At 42.5% G+C, this 19637-nt stretch overlaps 4 protein-coding genes across 4 annotated transcripts; 1 reads left to right on the forward strand and 3 right to left on the reverse strand.

The window, feature by feature from the left end:
• Positions 1-4: 4 nt before the first annotated feature.
• PAAG_03165 (hypothetical protein) lies at positions 5-2278 on the reverse strand (the record flags this gene model as incomplete). The annotated part of the gene is made up of 2 exons (XM_002794574.1): positions 5-1931; positions 2022-2278. 2 exons carry the CDS (start codon positions 2276-2278, stop codon positions 5-7), a joined length of 2184 nt encoding a protein of 727 aa, XP_002794620.1.
• Positions 2279-3084: 806 nt separating this feature from the next.
• PAAG_03166 (hypothetical protein) lies at positions 3085-4623 on the forward strand (the record flags this gene model as incomplete). Its single annotated transcript, XM_002794575.2, has 5 exons — positions 3085-3191; positions 3270-3343; positions 3406-3606; positions 3705-4487; positions 4559-4623. The coding sequence occupies 5 exons, from the start codon at positions 3085-3087 to the stop codon at positions 4621-4623; spliced, it is 1230 nt and encodes a 409-aa protein (XP_002794621.1).
• Positions 4624-5603: 980 nt separating this feature from the next.
• Positions 5604-8301, reverse strand: PAAG_03167 (elongation factor G 1; the record flags this gene model as incomplete). The annotated part of the gene is made up of 4 exons (XM_002794576.2): positions 5604-5658; positions 5769-7795; positions 7869-7980; positions 8102-8301. The coding sequence occupies 4 exons, from the start codon at positions 8299-8301 to the stop codon at positions 5604-5606; spliced, it is 2394 nt and encodes a 797-aa protein (XP_002794622.1).
• Positions 8302-10048: 1747 nt separating this feature from the next.
• On the reverse strand, positions 10049-11888 carry PAAG_03168 (threonine dehydratase; the record flags this gene model as incomplete). The annotated part of the gene is made up of 3 exons (XM_002794577.1): positions 10049-11349; positions 11412-11628; positions 11718-11888. 3 exons carry the CDS (start codon positions 11886-11888, stop codon positions 10049-10051), a joined length of 1689 nt encoding a protein of 562 aa, XP_002794623.1.
• Positions 11889-19637: the final 7749 nt, after the last annotated feature.

A 19637-nucleotide genomic window follows, 5' to 3' on the forward strand; every position in this document is an offset into this window, starting at 1 on the left:
AGTTTCACCGGAACGGCACAATCCCACTAGGCATATCATAAAACTCCTTCAATTTCTCTTCAACCTCCACAGCCTCAACATCATCCCCTTGATTAGGTAAAATATTACCACCATCCTCCTGTTTGACAGCCACGCCATTTTCCGGCCCGCTGTCCCCACGGCCCTTGCTTTTGCTCCCAACACCACATGCTTGCTGGTCGCCTATTAGCTGTGCTGGTTCATCACCAGAACCATTTTGAGTGGCACCTTCGTGCGGCAAGCGGAGGGCGAGATATTCGATATCAGCTCGCTCCATGCGGTCCATTATATCATTCATGTATTGACGGACTTCGGCAGGCGGGTTGACAACGCGAGCCAAGGGTTCGAGGGTGCGTGGATTGTTGGCGCGTAGACGCATGGTTACGGGTTGATAATATTCTTTTATCTTCGGTTTTGGGGGAGGCTTTCCTTCTGTGGTTGTTGTTGTCGTTGGTGCTTCGGGCTTAGCGGTAATGTGTTTATCAGCTTGAGGAAGTTGGGTTTCTGGATTGGGGGTTCCTTGATGCGGTACAGGGGTGTTATTACTGATTGATGTATCCGTGGGGGCTGGAGTTTCTGTTGCCGATGCAAGCTTGGACTTTTTGGATTTTCGTTTCCCGCCAGTAGCACTATTCGACGAAATGGGCGGGGGGGCAGAAGGATCAACCTTCTTTATAACAAGAAATGATGCGATGACGGTTGTGCCGCCGGGGAAATAGTCAAGGATGGTATTTGCGGGGAAGAGATATCTATCCCCAGTCGTTGAATGACTAGAATGATTACCGGCTGGAGTAGGTGCCAGAAACTCAAATACAACTGCCTTTGGATCTACTTTCTGGGGGGCTACTGGAAGTTGAGATGATGTATGTTGGTGAAAGTGGGTATTCTGCGGCGGGGGCTGTTGAGTATTTTTAGATCTGATCGGCTGTGCAGGTGGCTGGTGCCCGTATGAAGCATATGAGGACGAAGAAGCGCGAGCAGGTGGAGTGGGGGTAGGAACGTTTGGTTGGTTTGAATAAACCGAGTGAGACTGATGTGATGATGGAGGAGCTGGGTTTTGCGCTGGAACTGTAGGTGGGCCTGGTGCGAGAGATTGTCCCTGCTGCTGGGGTTCTATATGAGGAGGGTTATGATGAGCCTCAGCTTGTTTTCTGCTAGCAAGAATAGCATTCAACTCATCAATGTGAGCCTGGAATGTCCGCAATTGCGCCTGGCTCGCCTTGCTCGATGCCACAACCCGCATTAACGCCTTCAACTCTGGGTTAGAAGCAGCGCGAGTGGCTAACATCTGAATGACAGGATCTGGACTCGTTTTGACGGGCTGTGGGGGCTCCGGTGGCGGTTTATAGGGGTGGTCTTGCATCGGAGTTACCTGGGAAGGGCGGGCTTGAGGGGGTTGACTTTGTATCTGGCGGCTTTGCGAATGGGAGGTTGGTCCTTCAGGTCGTGCATGTGGAGTTGATGCTTGAGCGGGAGCGGGAGAGGTATTTTGAATTGGTTGTTCAAACTGATTCTGTGGGGGCTGTGGGGGTGGCCGTTGGGCAGGAGGGGTAGAAGCTGGAGGAGTATGAGAATTCGGAGAATAAGGCTGACGTGGCTGGACTGGGGAAGGATGGGGTTGGTATTGATGGAAGTTGTTTGGCGGCGCATATTGAACAAGAGGTCGCTGTTGAGGTGCATATTGAATCGGCGCTTGGCCTTGTGGATTCCGTACGGTATAGAGCATAACTTCAAAATGGTGAGGTTCGATGACGATGCTACAAGGTCCTAGTTTACTCATGGACTCTCGTGGAGGGTTCTGTGCCAGTTGGGGCTGCAATTTTTTCTTGGAGGGTTTGGTCCAGTACTTCTCAAAAATGCAGTCATTGAGCCATTTCACTCTCGATCGTTGGAGCGCCGCAGCCAGCACAGCACTAAATAGAAAGAAAAAAAAAATCAGCACGGAAAATCCCACTTTAGCATACATTAAAATAAGCCGCAAGACGGAGTTTCTAAGCGCGTACCTCTCCGCGTAGGACTGATATTCCCGTAATGAAGGACAGCTTTGTTGGGGCTTGGAAAGCGTGGGCAGCGGGCTTCCATCTCTAATCTTTGTGGGAAGAGCCTTCTTCTCTGGATCCGGCGATTGAGGGACGGTAGGGGTAGCAGAAGCCTTCCTCTTGGATGGAGTTGTATCCCGCTTAGGAGCCGCCTCCGAGACCCTCCTCTTTGCGGCGGCGGACTCCCCACCGCGAGGAGGGAGTTTCCGCTTTTCACCCATAGCGATTCAGTCGCGTTGCCTGGAACACGATCGGAACGTGTACGTCGTCATTTAAAAGTGCATCGGATATTGTACATGGGGTTGTTCCACCGCGAACCATGGATGGGGTGAATGTGAAAGAGGTTTGTCCAAATCTTTTGTCAGAACTGTCGTTCTGAACCTGCGAGCGGAACGGAGATCAACCGCAAACCACGTGACCAACCAAGCGGCTCCGGATATCTAGTGGATGTCAGCATACATTTTCAGGATACGGAACAACCAACACCAACAAACCATCTGAGAATGAAGAATAGAAATGTAAACTCGTGGAATCGGATTTTTAGCCAAAACGGATCTACGGAGGTCTGAGGTAGCAGTGCATTCCTTTGGACCTTCAAGCCGAGTCTACTTCAAGCTCAAAGCTCTTTTGAAAAGCCATCCAGTATCGCTTTTGTTTTTGGGTTTTGACTGGCTGTTTAGCAACCCTTACGAAGGTTTGAGAAGTGGAGCTAGACAATTTACTTGATCGTTCTTGAATATCCGGTACGTATTACTTAGGTCGTGATCTTGGATATCGGTTGTTTCATCTTAACTTGTGTGGCGCGTTCCTGTAACTCGTCTTTCATACAGTGGGATAGTTACTGTGATGCGGAACACTTTAACCCCTTTTGTGCACCGCTCTCATCTGGAGCGCGTCCGGTCTCTTATGGATGGGCTATTAGGGCCTCGTTCTGTATATCTTTATAGACATGTCTGCGAAACAGCATTCCTCGGTATTTGCAATTTTCCTGTCCTGCTACTAATTCACAGTTAAAAGACCTAGGGTTATGGAGCTCGCCCCGATATTCAAGAAAGCCTACTGGTTCCTGGCTTTTGCGGGCCTCGTATATGTCCTGGGTGTATTTTCATTGACATATACTTATATTCAACGAGCGTATGTTATTTGCGCTGTAATGAGTCAATTCCAGCAAATCTCTGCATATTACTTTTCTGACATCCCATTCTTCGCTAGGGCACTCTATATGCACAAGCTCAACCCTACATATATCCAGGATGTCAATGATGCAGAGTATTTTGGATTCTTAAGTGATTTGAACCTCCATTGCTCCTCTTCCCTTATTTCACCTATTTTGCATTGACAATCGCAGAATCCCAGGTCCAGCCCTTCAATATTCGCACCCCGGATAATGAAAACCTATACGCATGGCACATTCTCCCTCCGTATCTATGCAAAAAATATGAAGAATTGCTTCTTGCCAATGCCTCTTCCGGCCCTGCAGAAGATGTGACCAAGACCATGACGTTCAAACTTTTGACTGAAGATCCCAACGCAAGAGTGGTTGTAAACCGTATGCCACCCCGTTGAATTCAAACCCTCCTCCTGTTCTCCATTTGTAATCAAGTCCGCACATATCAACTATATCGAAACCTTACGCTTTTATGGTAGTCCATGGAAATGCTGCTCATATTGCAAGCGGCTATCGTCCCCAAGTATATCGTAGCTTCCTCGGAGCATCTACTCCAGATCATCCCGTACATGTTATCGCATTCGACTATCGTGGCTTCGGCCTATCCACTGGGTCACCGACCGAAGATGGTTTGATAACCGACGCGCTCGCAGTGATCAACTACCTCACCTCGCCACCGCTTTCCATTCACCCATCCCGCATCGCCATTGCAGGGCAAAGCCTTGGAACCGCAGTCGCAGCCGGCGTCGCTGAACGATACACATTCGGTAACCCTTCATCGGTACCAGACCCACTTGCAGGTTATGTCTTATTTGGGGCTTTCGCAGACCTACGAACACTCATTGCCTCCTACAGCCCTATGGGAATCTTCCCTCCCTTACTCTCAGCATTATTACCATATCCCAAGTTTCACAACTACATTCTGAGCCACATGGTAGATTCATGGGACTCTGCATCTCGCTTTGGACGCCTGACTGGCGCCAACCCTCAGCCCGGCGATGCTAATTCTGCCCGTGCAAACCAGGATTTTAATCTTGCAATAGTCCATGCCGCGAATGATTTTGAGATCCCGTGGCGGAATGGAATGCTATTGTATGAGTCTGTTGTGGGAGGCCACAATGCTAATGTACTAGGAAACAATGTGCAAAACTATGTATCAAGTGATGGCGTTGTTCAGGTGAAGGTCTGGGAGAAAGAACTTGAAGCAAAGACTGTTGTGAGGAAGGTCAAAAGAGTACGGTGGGAACGAGTCCGATATGGAGGTGATTCTCACTCGATTTACGCATATACCAATTTAAAATTTTGTTCCCATATGCTTATCATTTTTCTTTAGGACACAACCAAGTTGCCGCAACTGCTGGAGCTACTGTCGCAATCATGCGAATTTTCGATAAATAGAATAATAATAATACAGACGAAACTCCGCACTTTTAACAGCCATATAGAACCACGAAAATAATGGACACGACCTATCTATAGGGATACATGCTGCGAGCTTGGTATAGCTATGCCAACATAGATTCCTCCATAAATACAATAAACGGGACTATAGTCATTCAAGAGGATGGATCAAGTTCGTGTTTACAGTTCCCGTTTTGTCCCTGTGATTTCCTTTCTCCAATTGATTCACCGATATAATAAAGCCTACCCCCTATTTTTTTCTTTACTTTTCCTTTCTAACTAGATGAATATACGGGAGTATGTCCACATCAATTCATTGGTATCGTGTTCCATCTCACTATTTGAGTTTTATCTCTCTCAAGATATAAAGGCATCCGAATAGAAAGTCTTAGAATAAGCCGACAACCAATTTTTCAGTTGAAGGATCCGGAGGATTGGATTGATAATTTGCAAGACCATTCTGTGATTTACAATAAGGTAAAGCAAATTTTTGGAGAAGACCCAGTTCTCTCAATGTATATTTCCCATTTACCAAATCCTGCCAAACGTAATGGACGTAATGAGTATCATATTAAACAGGATGAAGGAAAAATTCCTATTATACATTGTGTTTATGTCTATACAAAGAAAATGAAGACAGACCATTACACAAACACCGCTCCTTCGGAAAATGAAAATGCTTTAACGTTAGTTTTGAAGACAGGAGTTGAGAATGGGAATCTATTATAGAAGGGTTTTCGGAACAGCGTTAGTGCTTGATGTCGGTGAGGGTGGAAGTTTAGATGAATCATCTGAGAGGTATAAGATACTGCTGTGGTTGTTGCAGCAGATGCTGATCGTGTCTGATCGCAGGGTGGTATGTAAAATATGTTGGGATGTGACGATAACCAGGTCATAACAGGTCAGTATTTACGTAACAACTACCAAGCGAATTGAATATTGGTCGAGTGTGTGACAGGGTAAATTGCGCAAAGAGCTTATTTCTTATGTCGTGCGGCCTGAGCCTCTTCATACTCGGCAATGAGCTGTTTTCTATAGCATGCGAAAGAGACATGGTTAGTTTCAAAATTATATTTTGTACGATGCCTAGTTGATCTCAACAGGAGGGGATATGAGAGGGGATAAAAGGAAATAAAACGTACTGCAGTTGACCCGGAGCCCGCTCATAGTGGCTGAATTCCATGCTATATTCGCCTTTTCCTTGAGTGGCAGCCCGGAGATGGGTACTAAACCCGAACATACCATTCAAGCTGCAGTCGGCGTAAAGCGTAAATTCGTCGATTCCAGTATCAGTGTCATTAATAACAGCATTACGTTTATTCAAAAGAGCAATAACATCACCCTGGAATTCAACCGGGGCAGTGATGACAGTTTTCATCATGGGCTCGAGAACCTCAGGTTTGCTCTCCTTGAAAGCCTTTCGGAACGCTTGCTGTGTCGCAATCTTGAATGCCATTTCAGATGAATCGGTAACGTGAGTGGAGCCGTCGACGATGACCATTTGAGTTCCAAGAACCTTGTGTCCAGTCAATGGACCCTTTTCACAAGACAGATTGAAACCCTTTTCGCAAGCGTAGAGGTACTTCTCGGAAATCGCACCACCAACGATTCTCTGTTCAAAGCGGTTCTGCTCCAAGTTTCCAGTAGGCTCCAGCCAACCCACAACTCCGGCAAAGTCTCCAGGACCGCCAGTTTGTTTCTTGAGCAAGTGGTCGAAGTCGGTCTTTTTGCCAATCGTTTCGCGATATGCGACTTGAGGTTTACCAGTAACGCAGTCGACACGATACTCTCTGCGCAAACGCTCAACGTAAACTTCCAGGTGCAATTCACCCATACCAGAGATAATAGTCTCCTCACTCTCCTCGTCAAAGTGAACACGGAAGGTGGGGTCCTCGCGTTGGAAACGGTTGATGCCTTTGGAGAAGTTGGCAGAGTCTTTCGAGTTCTTGGGCCGAATAGACAACGAAATTACAGGTTCAGGAACAAACATAGTGCTCATACTGTAGGCGAGTTGGCCATCAGTGAAAGTATCTCCAGAAGCACAGTCGACACCAAATACGGCGCAAATCTCGCCGGCTGGGATTTCGTCGACATCTTCCATCTCATTTGAATGCATTCGTACGATCCGCGGAACCTTGATCTTCTTGCCATTTCTAGCGTTGAAGACGTTAGAACTCTTACGAAGTGTACCTTGATACACCCGAATGTAGGTAAGTTGTCCGTAGTTACTCTCTTCGAGTTTGAAAGCAAGACCAACGAATGGGAGTGAGTTATAAGACACAAGTTTGACAGGAGCTTCTTCTCTTTTTTGATCCAGGGCGACATTCTCGATTTCGGAGGGGTTCGGGAGATAATCACAAACGCCATCTAGCAGAGGTTGAACGGATTTATCGGCAAGAGCTGACCCCATAAATACAGGTGTAAATTTTCGGGCAATTGTAGCGCGTCGAATAGCAGCCTTGATCTGCTGTTGGGTAGGTTCCTTTTCTTCAAGGAAAAGCTCCGCGATTTCATCATCAACATCAGCCAGAGTTTCAATAAGGATTCTCCTCCGCTCTTCGGCAATGGCCTTCACAGCTTCTGGAATTTCGTCCTTCTCAACAACGATTTCACCCTTGGATCCTTCGTTGTAGATAGCCTTCATGCAGATCAAATCCACAACACCCTGGAATTCGTCCTCCGCCCCAATAGGCACTTGAACTGCAGCAGCGGCGATTTTCAGTTTCTGATTGATCTGATCGATTGTCCTAAAAGGATTGGCACCCATTCTATCCATTTTATTGACAAAAGAGATTCGAGGGACATTATAGCGCCTCATTTGTCGATCTACGGTCATTGTTTGCGACTGGACGCCCGATACTGCACAGACAATCAAGACTGCACCATCAAGTACACGCAGAGCTCTCTCAACCTCAATAGTAAAATCAATATGTCCTGGCGTATCAATCAAATTGATGTGAAATTTCTCTTCTTTATCTGCGTCTTTTCTGACCCAATCGCAAAAGGTGGCCGCTGATTGAATTGTGATACCCTTCTCACGTTCCAGGTCCATGGAGTCCATTTTAGCGCCAACAGAATCTCGGCCACGGACTTCGTGAATTGCGTTGATGCGGCCAGTATAAAAGAGGATTCGCTCTGTAGTTGTGGTTTTCCCACTGTCGATGTGCGCCTAGACAACAAAAATATCAGCAGTTGACCAGATCATTGGCGCTCATAAAAGAGCCCATCATGTAGCTCCATACCGCAATTCCAATATTTCGGATTTTGGACAATCGTTTCATTTCTCCTTCGTCCATATTTTCAATAATGGCGGATTGAGTGAGGGTGGACGGATCGGACGCTGCATGTTCCAACCTAGAATAAAAAAAAAAAAAAAAAGAACGACCCGAAAAGTTAAAAATAACCACAAATATGCATTCCTTCTTCTTCTTCTTCTGTTATTTTCATATGATTGCCAATTTGGGGATAATCTTACACAGAGGCTGCTGCGGAGGAGTATCGGACCTGCTGCCATCGTCCGGTCACTGGGACTCTCTGCAGGGGAACTGAGGAAAAGGTTCGGAGATGTAGGGTGACAGCACCTCGCCGATAGAGGTCCAATTGGAGCCCAGTGGATGCCCTCGAAGTTCCAGAAAGGGAGAAGACTTGCTTTCGAAGAACAGGATGAAACTTCATCGTGACGACGGCCTTGACATTCGCTTTGGGAAGACGCACCGCGCAGACCTGTGCTTGGGGAATGTTGAGAAACTTTTTTTCCCTGAAAATATTGTGATGACTAATTTGTTATTAAGCATATGTGCTTGCCAAGCCCGTTCAAGTTACGGATCCCGAATTCGGAGAGAAATGGATACGGAGACCGGACAAGGATTAAAATGATGAGTGTTAGACGCTGATGAAGATGGTGTTGTTTTGTTGGATAGCTTTGAGAACTCAGGAGCCTCTGTAGGTCATGTTAGGTCATGCAATTAACGTGGTACCTGCTGTAATCAGATTGTAGAAGCAGTATTATTGGAACAGATAAAACTGCATGCATTGCGAAAATAATATAATACATCTCTACACCCCTTGGAGCACCCAAATCCAATACGATTTCAAAATCCAAGCATCCAGCTGGAAAGGCTACCAGGGTTTGGTAAGGGGTCAGATATAGGACCGACTTTCCGTAAAGGGGCTTAGAGTTCATTAATTCCTTCCCCGGATATGAGCAAGGCTGAATTTTCTGAAGACCATGCCATACCTGGTCAAAGAAAGTATCGGGAGCTGGTCCCTTTTGTCACAATAGCAATTGCATTGTAGCCCTTGCCCCTCCGTTAATCCCACATCACATCATTCTCAAACATACCAAACAAGTCTATTTCCCTTGTCGCTGTTTATGCTTCGGATTCTTAGAACTGAAGCCAATTCAAATCAGCTTAGCCCAACCAAATACAGTGGAAATGAACCTACCAAATAATATACACCCGATTCTTTCTTCTAACCGGCTTGCATCCATCGCACAGCCTCTTCACCGACGATCGAGTCTTCATACCCCTAACATGCCACCCCAAAATTACGATGCCATCCTTACCCGTCCGAACAAGACTTCTTACTGCGATACTCGACATACCGCTTAGCTTGGCGAAAAACCCAACACGGTTCCATGGCGTCTGACAAGCGATTGCGGATAATCGACTGCTGGAGGACCAAAGTGAGCGGGACGAGACGGCGCCATATGCTCGGCGTGAGAGCGGCGAGGTAGCTTTTCGGAGGGAGAAGAGAGAAAAAATGGAGGAGGAAGAGGAGGATAGGAGGGTGCGGAATTGGATCATTGTTGGGTTGAGTTGTCAGCCAAAAACTAGCGGCAGTCTTTCTTGGTGTGAGAAGTCGATTGGAAGAAACACGGGGTTGAGAAACAAAAGAAGCAAAGACTGGTTAATGTATATTGTGTGATAAATAATTAATTCATGTTTGCAATTGCTTTTTGGAGTTGGGACGAGGAGGATGGGTTGAAGATACGGCGGTTGCGATTTGACTGGGGAATGAATCCGAGGAAAGTGGACGGATTTTGTGTTTTTCCGGTGACCGCCTCGTGCCGCAAATGAATTTGGATGCAGCAGGCATTGTACCGATTCTGAAGAGATAGTTACACCTTCGTATACTCTATTTTGTTGTCTCAAAAATTAAAACTATGAGGAAAAGTATTGTGTAAATATATTGCTTCCCGATGACAGTTCCAATGATGCTTTTATCTAACCATATGTGTGCAGCTGAATATGACGACAGACACCGCATTCCCTTTTTCAATAACGCCAGCCTGACCTCATATTCCAGGAGGCCAGAAACGCAGAAAAAAATAGACCAGATAACACATAAATCAATCGCGGGATGAAGCTTTGGGAGAGGTGGGGGGAATCTAAAATGAACGAAATAACTAAAAGAAAATTCACTCTCGTAAAAATGTCTTGTAGACAGGTGAGTGTGTGCACTCTATAAACGGGTAACCCAAATCGTGCAGGAAATCCTCCAGCTCTCTCTTTTCAGCAGCTGGACACTGAATTCCCGCAAGAACCTTAGCGACGTCGCTTCCGTAATTGCGGTAGTGAAATAGTGAGATACTCTGGTGTGGTTTCAGGGTCCTGAGGAACTTCATAAGAGCTCCTGGCCGTTCAGGAAATTCAAACATGAACAGTCTTTCCTCTGCGACGTTGCTTCGTCCGCCACAAAGGTATCTAATGTGAGTTTTGGCTAGCTCGTCGTCGCTTAGATCCGATGCAATCATTCCACATGCCAGTAACTGGCGAATTATATGAGACAAATCATCTGTCCCTGTTGGGGAGGATAGAGAGAGGCCAATGAACAGATTAGCAGATTCCGGGCATGAGTAGCGGTAACTGAGTTCGGTGACATCAAGTGGCGTGACAAGCTCAATCAACTTTGCAAACGCTCCTGGATGTTCGGGGACAGTGACGCTCAGTAGCGCCTCTTTCCTCTCGCCCAGCGTTGCTCGCTCAGCTACAAAACGTAATCTGTCGAAATTCATATTCGCTCCTGAGGTTATAGCCACCAGCTCTCGATTAGGGTTCGGCGAGGGATTCATAGCAACATATTTTTTGAGCCCGGCAAGAGCAAGTGCTCCAGCAGGCTCCATGATCGATCTTGTATCTTCAAAAACATCCTTGATCGCCGCGCAGGTCTCGTCGGTTGAAACCTGGATAATATCATCTACCACTTCCCTGCATAGTCGGAAGGTTTCCTCGCCAACCGCTTTCACAGCTGCACCATCTGCAAACAGTCCCACCTCTTTAAGAGTCACCCTCTCACCATCCGCGAGGGACCTAGCCATCGCATTGGCATCATGTGTCTCTACCCCGATAATCTTGACGTGTGGCGCAATTCGCTTAATATAAACTCCGACACCGGCAATTAGGCCCCCTCCCCCTACGCAGCAAAATACAGCTTCAAGATTCTGCAGATTGGACTGTCGAAGTAGTTCCATCCCGCACGTCCCCTGGCCTGCAATCACGTATGGGTCATCGAAGGGTGGAATGTTTGTAAGGTCATATAATTTTGCAAGTCTGGCAGCTTCCAGCTTTGCGGAGTCAAAGTCAGGCCCGTGTAGGACAACCGTTCCACCTAATCTCGCTACATTTCGATGCTTGATAGCTGGGGTTCCTGAGGGCATGACGATGGTAGCAGGGATTTTCAAGGTTCGCGCGGAGTACGCAACGCCTTGAGCATGGTTCCCTGGACTACTGGTGAGCAAGTAGATATGATGGTATAGCTGGAAATGCAAGCATAAAGCTTACCTGCAGAGCATGCAATGACCCCTTTCCACATTCTCTCCGGACTTAAATGGGCCATTTTGTTGTAGGCACCTCTAAGCTTGAAGCTGAAGACGGGAAGCAAATCCTCCCGTTTCAGAAGGACTTTGCATTCTAATCGATTGCTCATATTTACAGCATGTGTGAGTGGCGTTTCTTGGACAACATCGTAGACTCGGGATGTAAGGATAAGTCGCAAATACTAGATAGAGATATTCAAAAAGGTTTTAAGTTAGAGACATGATCATAGCTCATATTTGCGGATAAGGGAAAGACATCAGAAACACGTACATCTGGATATCCATTTGGAAGTAGATATGCCTCTGGAATATCCCAGTCTGCGGACGGGCCGTGCCTCTCATTTGAGGTTGTTGTTTTTGCAGAGCCCTCAGTCAGGGCGAGCGAGCTCAATTTAGGGGTGCGTGGAGACCCATTGCCGTTTGTCAGGGGAGTTTCCGCCATGATGGGCAGCCCAAGATCCGGCGTCCTGATGTTATCCAGCAACTCAATGACTGTTATCTTGTGCACTATGAAGTGGGATGACTCGTCTTTGCGTCCAGTGGCTTGAATTTAAACAGCATTAGGCTGATCGTTGACGAATAATTATCGGAAGTGACCTTTGGACCAAGAGCTTACCTAAGTAACTACCTAGTTAACCCTACGTAATTCCCAAGCGAGCGGATCACCCAAGCGAGCAGATCATCAATTCGAAATATCTTCTCATTTAACTACTCATCCACCTCAACGCGCAATTATGCCACCAATTCACAATAAAAACGCTTCAAATTCCCTTAAGAGAGAGGAGATGCTTGAACTCATGATAAATGCTTTAAAAATGCAAGAAATATCTCCAATTCATGAATCTGCATATGTATTTAATGTGTCATTCTCTACTCTAAATTATCAACTCAATGACTAGACTGCTTGCATGAATCTATGTGCAAATTCAGTCAAATTAACCCAGGCTGAAGAGAATAGGCTAGTTGAATGAGTGCTGAATCAAGCTAAATGAAGATTTCCCTTGCAGTCAGCATTTGTTGAGGATATAGCATTATCTTTTTACTATATGGAATTTTATTATCTTTATTACTACCCCCTTCCGTGTTGGCAAGAGCTGGGTGCCAAATCTAGTGGCACACTGTCCAGAGCTTCAGACTAACTACTCCAGATGCTATAATCATGACTGAGCTAAATATGAAGATATAAAAATTATTCATATTTGATTTAAGACCTTGAAGGCTACAATTGCTAAGTATGAAATTCTGTCAGAGGATATATACAACTTTGATGAAATTGATTTTGCAATGAGACTCTGCACTACTACTAAAATTATTACTAGTAGTGAGTGCTATAGCTGGGTAAAGCTTCTACAGCCTGGAAATTAAAAAAAAAAAAAAATTAAAAAAAAAATAAGTGATTGTAATTAAGTCAGTTAATGTATTAGAATGATCAGCATCACTATTATAAAGAAGTAATATCAGGATATATTCAATTTGAATGAAATAGAAAGGTAAAAGCAGAATAGATTTAGATGTCAAATCCAACATGCAGAAGGTCTAACTAGGAATAAAGCTTAGAATCTTATTATTTCATCTGCTGCACTCATTGAACCGACAGTTATTCAACTTTAAGATGTGAAGGATAGATTGCTTGATTGATTATGTAGTGATCACTAGCTACGCGGAAGTTATATACAGTGCAGATTACATAAGAAGGCGGATAGGCCTGACACCCCCACTCACCAATGTAACTGTACTTGAGATTACATACAAAAAATAGCCTGTAGCTAGGTATTAGTACATAATTTGACTGGAAAACCCATATTGTTGAAAAATCAGTCATTTTCTTCATATAATCATTTCCGCCTGCTTATCATGTCTTCTAATATCTGTCATCATAGAGTGTATCTAGTCACCTCAAGTGGCTTGGTCAGCTCATCTGCTGTGTTCTCAGCAGACAGAATATAATCAATTAAGATCTCATTCTTGTAGACAAGATTCTAAAGAGTATGGAAGTGAATCTCTATATGCTTAGAATAGCATGAAATAGCTTCACTTTTGATCAGTTCAATCATCAATTTATTATTCATCTGAATTGTATACATCAGCTTATTGACTGGTGATTTGATCAAGCTGTCATTATCATCAATATTATTGAGTCTGGACAGCATGAAGCTGGTATCCTCCAGCAATTCCTGGAGGTAGACAAGCTCATAGACAATCTCTGAGGATGCAATATATTCAGTCTTAGTAGATGATTTTGAAACACCTGTCTGCTTGCTGCTTCATTAAGCAACAGGATCCTCTGCCATATAAATGATATATCTGATGATGAAGTGAGAATCTAGATCACAGCTCACTCAATCAGTATCAGTGAACATCACAGGTTCTATATCTGCATCTTTTCAGTAGAACACATCTATGTCAGATGTGCCTTGTAGATATCTAAAAATTCACTTGAATGTCACTCAATTCTTTGAGATAGAGTGAGAGCTGAATCTCCCTAGAAAGTCAGCAGCAAAGCTTATATCAAAGTGTGTATTGGCAGTGGGATATTGCAGAGAGTCAATCTCTGATTGATAGAAATGTAATGTAAATTCTGCTGTATAAGCAATCAGTTCTTCATTATCACTCATGAAATCAATATTCTTCTCCATAGAGGAGGATATTGAGTGGCAGTCATTCATTGAGAATTTCTCAAGCAGGTTCTTTATGAACAATGACTGGGATAGTGATAAAGATTTGGCATTCTGATCAATCTTTATTTTCAAATACCAGTTTGATTCACTTACATTCTTGATCTCATAATTAGTAGTGATCTGAGCTTTTGTCCATTCAATATCTGATATATTTGGGCCATATAGGTGAACATCATCTATGTAAATAGTTATATAGACCTTGTGGACATTATTTATGAAAAAATCAGCATCATGAGAACTGATATAAAAGTCTGTTTTTAATAGCATTTTTCACAGCTCCTCATATCATAATAGTGCTGCTTGCTTCAGGTTATATAGTCTCTGCATCAATTCACATACCAGATTATCACATCCCTCACAGAACCCAGCAGGTTGATGCATATATATATGTTCATTAATGAGAAGCTGAGCATTTAAGAATGCTGTAACCATGTCAATCTGCAGAATATGTCATTCTCAGAATACTGAGATTGTCATAAGTGCTCAGAAGGTAGAGATTAATACAACTGGTGTAAATGTCTTTGAATAGTTAACATTCTTTTCTTGATAATTGCTGCAGACTACTCAGCAGATCTTATATCATTCAATTCTACCTGCATTATTAATCTTTTTGTTGAACACTCATTGGCTATGTAGAATCATCATATCTGAGGTCCTTTCAACTAGCCACTATGCACTAATCTGCTTGAGGCAGTTAATCTTCTTAATGTAGACATGGAAGTAATATTTTCAATCTGCAGACACCTGAGCCTGGGTGAGGTTCTTTGAAACTGATAAGTCAGTGATCTCAAAGTCTGCAGAGATGTCAGTTAAATTGTCAGTGAAATCTCTCACTGAGGTCTTCCTTACTGAAGTAATATTCTCAGTAAGCATTGAAGAATTCTTCATCTCAAAAGCAGACCCTGAAAGGGCAGTAGTGTTCTGCACTAAAAATGTTGAAATTTACACAGTAATCTCATAGTCTATCTATCAATTATTTGTAGAGTGTAGAAATACTGAAAAGACAGATAGAAACTCTCTGTCCACCATGAAATTATCTGTTGATAAATCATGTTAGGTGGAGGAGATTGCAACTGCAGTCACACAAACAGCAGAAGGCAAGTTCTTGACACCTTGCTCAGACAGAGCCAGAGAATCTATCAAATGAAGATCTTCTTGAAATATTACATCTTTCAATGTGTAAAGGCAATCATTAGAAGAATCAATCAATCTATAATTAATAAAGCTATCATAACCTGTAAATATAAGCTCCTGTGATCACAAAGCCATCTTCATATTTGACTTGAGCACTATTTTTAAATAAGTCTTGTACTCTTATTGGTGAATCTCACATGCGGAGGGCAGGGCTCTGAGTCAAGCTTTATATGAAGTAATTAACTTCAGATCTGGATTTTCTATATCATTATAGAGCTTGACTGATGTTAACATAAGATTAAGCATTTCAGTCACTGCAATTACCATCTCACCTCACATCTGGGAGGGGGGGAGGAATCTATTAATAACATTCAAACTTTTTTGATAATTAGGTCAATTGAATGTTTGGACACATCATCTTGCTGCAGAGTGTGGAGTGAGATTGATTCTCATTTAATACTCTCACTCATCATATAGACAGCTATAGCATTTGAATTCAACTCACTACAGTCAGAGTGAATAATCATAACACTGTGATTGAGCAGATTCTTCATAAATTGATTAAAGGTCTATATATATTTTAGAGCCTCATTGTGATGCTTCAATAGAAAGATCTATCACATTCATGTGGCATTGTCAGTGATCATCATCACAAGCTTCTTACCTGCATAAGATGATGTATCTTCTTCATTATCAAGTATTTCTCCACCTCTAAATAGGTTCACCCAGATCTTAAGACCTTTGTGAGTGGCATGATGTAGCAGGATGTTTTTATAACTTGCACATTTATACTTGACTTTAACACATGTGGCACAGAATAAGAGCTTCTTTGAGCTGATGATGACAATTTCAAAACAGGGCTCCTGCAATATTTTAATTAGATTCTTCTCATCAATATGACTCAATCACTGATATCACTTATTAATCAGTAGCTGCTTCAGCATAATGGTGAATAGTCAGGTTGATGAGGATAAAATGAAGATATCAGTATTCAATGTAAAGGGTTAAGCTCTAAGAACTAGAGGCTAGTCCTCCTATATAACAAGGATGAATTGCTTGAGAAAGGGAAGAAAAGAATGAGATGAGAACTCAAGCTTAAGCAAGCTCGCGTAGCATGATCACATGCACACATATGAATGATGACTAGGCTGAGTCAGCCAGTCAGAGCAAATATAAGAGTTCAACCTCTTATAATACCCCCCTTTTTCCTCTTTGTTGTGAATCTTAATGACTATTTAAAGCTCTCTTTACACCTAATTTTGCCTGCTGAGAGGCCTCTCAAGTGTTCAAGGCCTTCACTTATTATAGGAGACTCATATCATTTCATGTAGACTCAGCCCAACCTACTCATTTAACAAGATATTGCTTTTTCCTCTGGTAGATTTGTTCACTCTGAATTTTCTCAATCTCAAACTCAGATCCTTCCAGAGTCTCTATAGTTGGTGGCTGCCAGTTAGTTTGCCTCTGACTAAACAGAGAATCTGTCACTGCAGCATGTAAGAGCTTTACATTAAAGACATTGTGAATATCAGATGAGATGTTCAGTCAGTAAGCATGAGATTCTATTTTTTCTAGCACAGTATATTAATTATATTTTGCATCCAGCTTCTTGCATAGGTGATTAGTTCTCATGTTCTCTAAGCTCAACCAGACCTTATCTTCAGGTTGAAAGCTTGAAGCTGAGTCTCTTCATCTATTCACATATTTCTTTTGAGATTACTGAGCATCTGTCATTTTTACTTGAGCTCACTTCAACACTTCACAGACCTTTCTCATATAATCATCTGCAAACTCAATGAGATTATGTGGCATTTCAACAGAGAGTGCATCAGCTATATCAATAAAGAAGATGTGAAAAAGATGTGTTAAAAAGAATGAGCTCACATCTGTTGAGGCAGCATCTCTATTATTGATGATCAGCTCTGCTAGAGAAAGTTATTCATACTAGTCATTTTGTTGAAAGCTAATGTACTTGTGTAGGTAGATTTTCAGAATCTGATTCATTCACTCTGTAGCTCCATCAGTCTCTGAGTGATAGACTGTGAAGAGTCATCTATTAATGTCTAATTTCTCACACACTCAAGTTCAAAACATGCTTGTGAAAGCTGACCCTTGATCTGACACTACTGCTTTAGAGATGTCATGTTGAGAGATGATGTTGTGAAGAAACACTCTAGTCACTATCTTCACATCAGTTTTCTTAACTGCTTTTAATATAACTCTCTTGATCAGTCTGTCTGTTATAATCATGATGTTTGTGTATTCTTTAGAGCTTGATAAGTTCACAATAAAGTTCATAGAAAGCTCCTGCCATATGTGTTCAGGAATGAGAAGAGACTTAAGCAGTTTCTGATATTGATCTCTTCATGCAGTGTTTGATCTGCAAAGATAATAGTTCCTGATCATTCTTCTCACATCAGCAGCATAGCCTGACCAGTAGAACTCATATCTTAGAACTTCTGTCATTTACTCTCACCTAGGATAGCTGGTAAGAGGTGAGTCATAAGCCTCATGCACTAATCTGATTCAAAGAGATTTGAAGTCTGGCACTCACTTACAATCTCAAAAGAGAAGCTCTCTGTTATCATTTAAAGAGCACTCAGAGACAGAGATCTTAATGCTGAGTTCAGAAGAAAATCTGAATCTTTTCTCATGAAGAATTTGCTCCAGATGCTGCATAATCTTGTCATTTTTATGAGTCTCATTTCACTGAGCTTGAAGAGATATCTCAGGTTTCACACTGGCAGCAGCCACTATTGGTTCCATTTCAGGTGTCAGTACATTAAACTTAAGTAGTTGAGCTTGCCTCTGCTTGATTCTCTCATCATCAGTGCTCTGTGACATGTCCTGCTCTCTTTGTGATAGAATGTCTGATTCAGTGTTCAACTTCTCTGACCAGTAATCAATTCTGAAGTTGAATTAATAGAGAATATTCATCCAACATAGCTGTCTTTCATTTAGTCTGCATATAGTCATGAAGTATTTTAGATTCTTATGATCTGTAAAAATCTTGAATTTCTTTACACTTTGTAGCTCAGCATTTCATTCTTTTAAACACTCAATTATCACTAATAACTTCTTATCATGAATCTCATAGTTGCATTCCGCAGGTGAATGCTTGTGAGAGAAGAAAGCACATAGGTGTAGAATGCTCTGCTCATCATATTGTAGTAGTACTTCTTCTGAGATGTAATCTGAGAAGTTCATTTCCAATATAGTCTCACAGTCAGAATCAAATTGAAGCAGGATTGGAGCAGAGATAAACATTGATTTTAGACACTTAAAAGCTTCCTCAGCCTTGTTTATCCACAAAAAAGAAACATTCTTGCATGTAAAAATTATCAGTAAAGTTATAATCTTTGAGAAATCCCTGATAAATCATCTATAGAAATTGACAAAGCTTAAAAATCCTCATACATCTTTAAGAGTAGTAGGTATTACCCATTCCAAAACAGCTTTAACCTTCTCTGAATCTATTTGTATACCCTTGCCTGCTTCAATGATGAATCTAAGATATTTTATGCTGTTCATCTCAAACTCACTCTTTCTGATGTCTGCTTGCAGGCCTGCTTCTCATAGATGCATAAGCATCTTTTGTACATGCTCACAATGCTCCTGTAAGCTTCTTGAGGAAAATATTAAGATGTCATCTAAATAGACTGAGCAGAAGTCATCCAGATATCTATGTAATGCTCAGTTGATATATTTTTGAAAGGTGCTCAGAGCATTGGCCAAATCAAAGAGTGTAATCAGCTACTCAAATAGCCTATATCTGGTTCTAAAGGCTGTCATCCACTCATCACCTTCCATGATTTGAATCTTGTGAAAAGCTGCAATAATGTCCAGCTTAGTGAATCATTTAGCCTGTTCAATTTGCTGTAGAGTCTCACTGATTAATGATAGAGAATATCAATTCTTTCAGATGATTTTGTTAAGAGCTCAATAGTCCACACAGAATCTTAGTCCACTCTCAGACTTCTTCACAAATAGTATAGGAGTGGCTGCAGTGGAGTTGCTCACTCTAATAAAATCCTTATCTAGATAATCTGTAAGAGTCTTTTGCAAAGCCAGTAGCTTCTCTCAAGACATATTATATAATGAGCCTCAAAGGGGTTGTTCTGTGCTATTATCAGTCTTTTTAATCAGTTCAATCTCATGATCTCTACCTGGGCCATGAAGTGGGGGTAGAGCATCAGTGGCTTCCTTATCAAATACATCTAAAAACTCATGATAATGTTCAGGCAGCTTTTCTCTAGAGTCAATCTTTGATTTCACTTCTAGAGTCTTTTGAATATTAGTCAAACTGACAGTAAAGATCTCAATATTTCACTTCTCTCAAGTGCTCACAAGCCTAGAGAAGCTTACAGCAGAGATGGGAA

This window comes from Paracoccidioides lutzii (genome assembly GCF_000150705.2).
Source record: "Paracoccidioides lutzii Pb01 unplaced genomic scaffold supercont2.8, whole genome shotgun sequence".
Taxonomy (NCBI): Eukaryota; Fungi; Ascomycota; class Eurotiomycetes; order Onygenales; family Ajellomycetaceae; genus Paracoccidioides; species Paracoccidioides lutzii.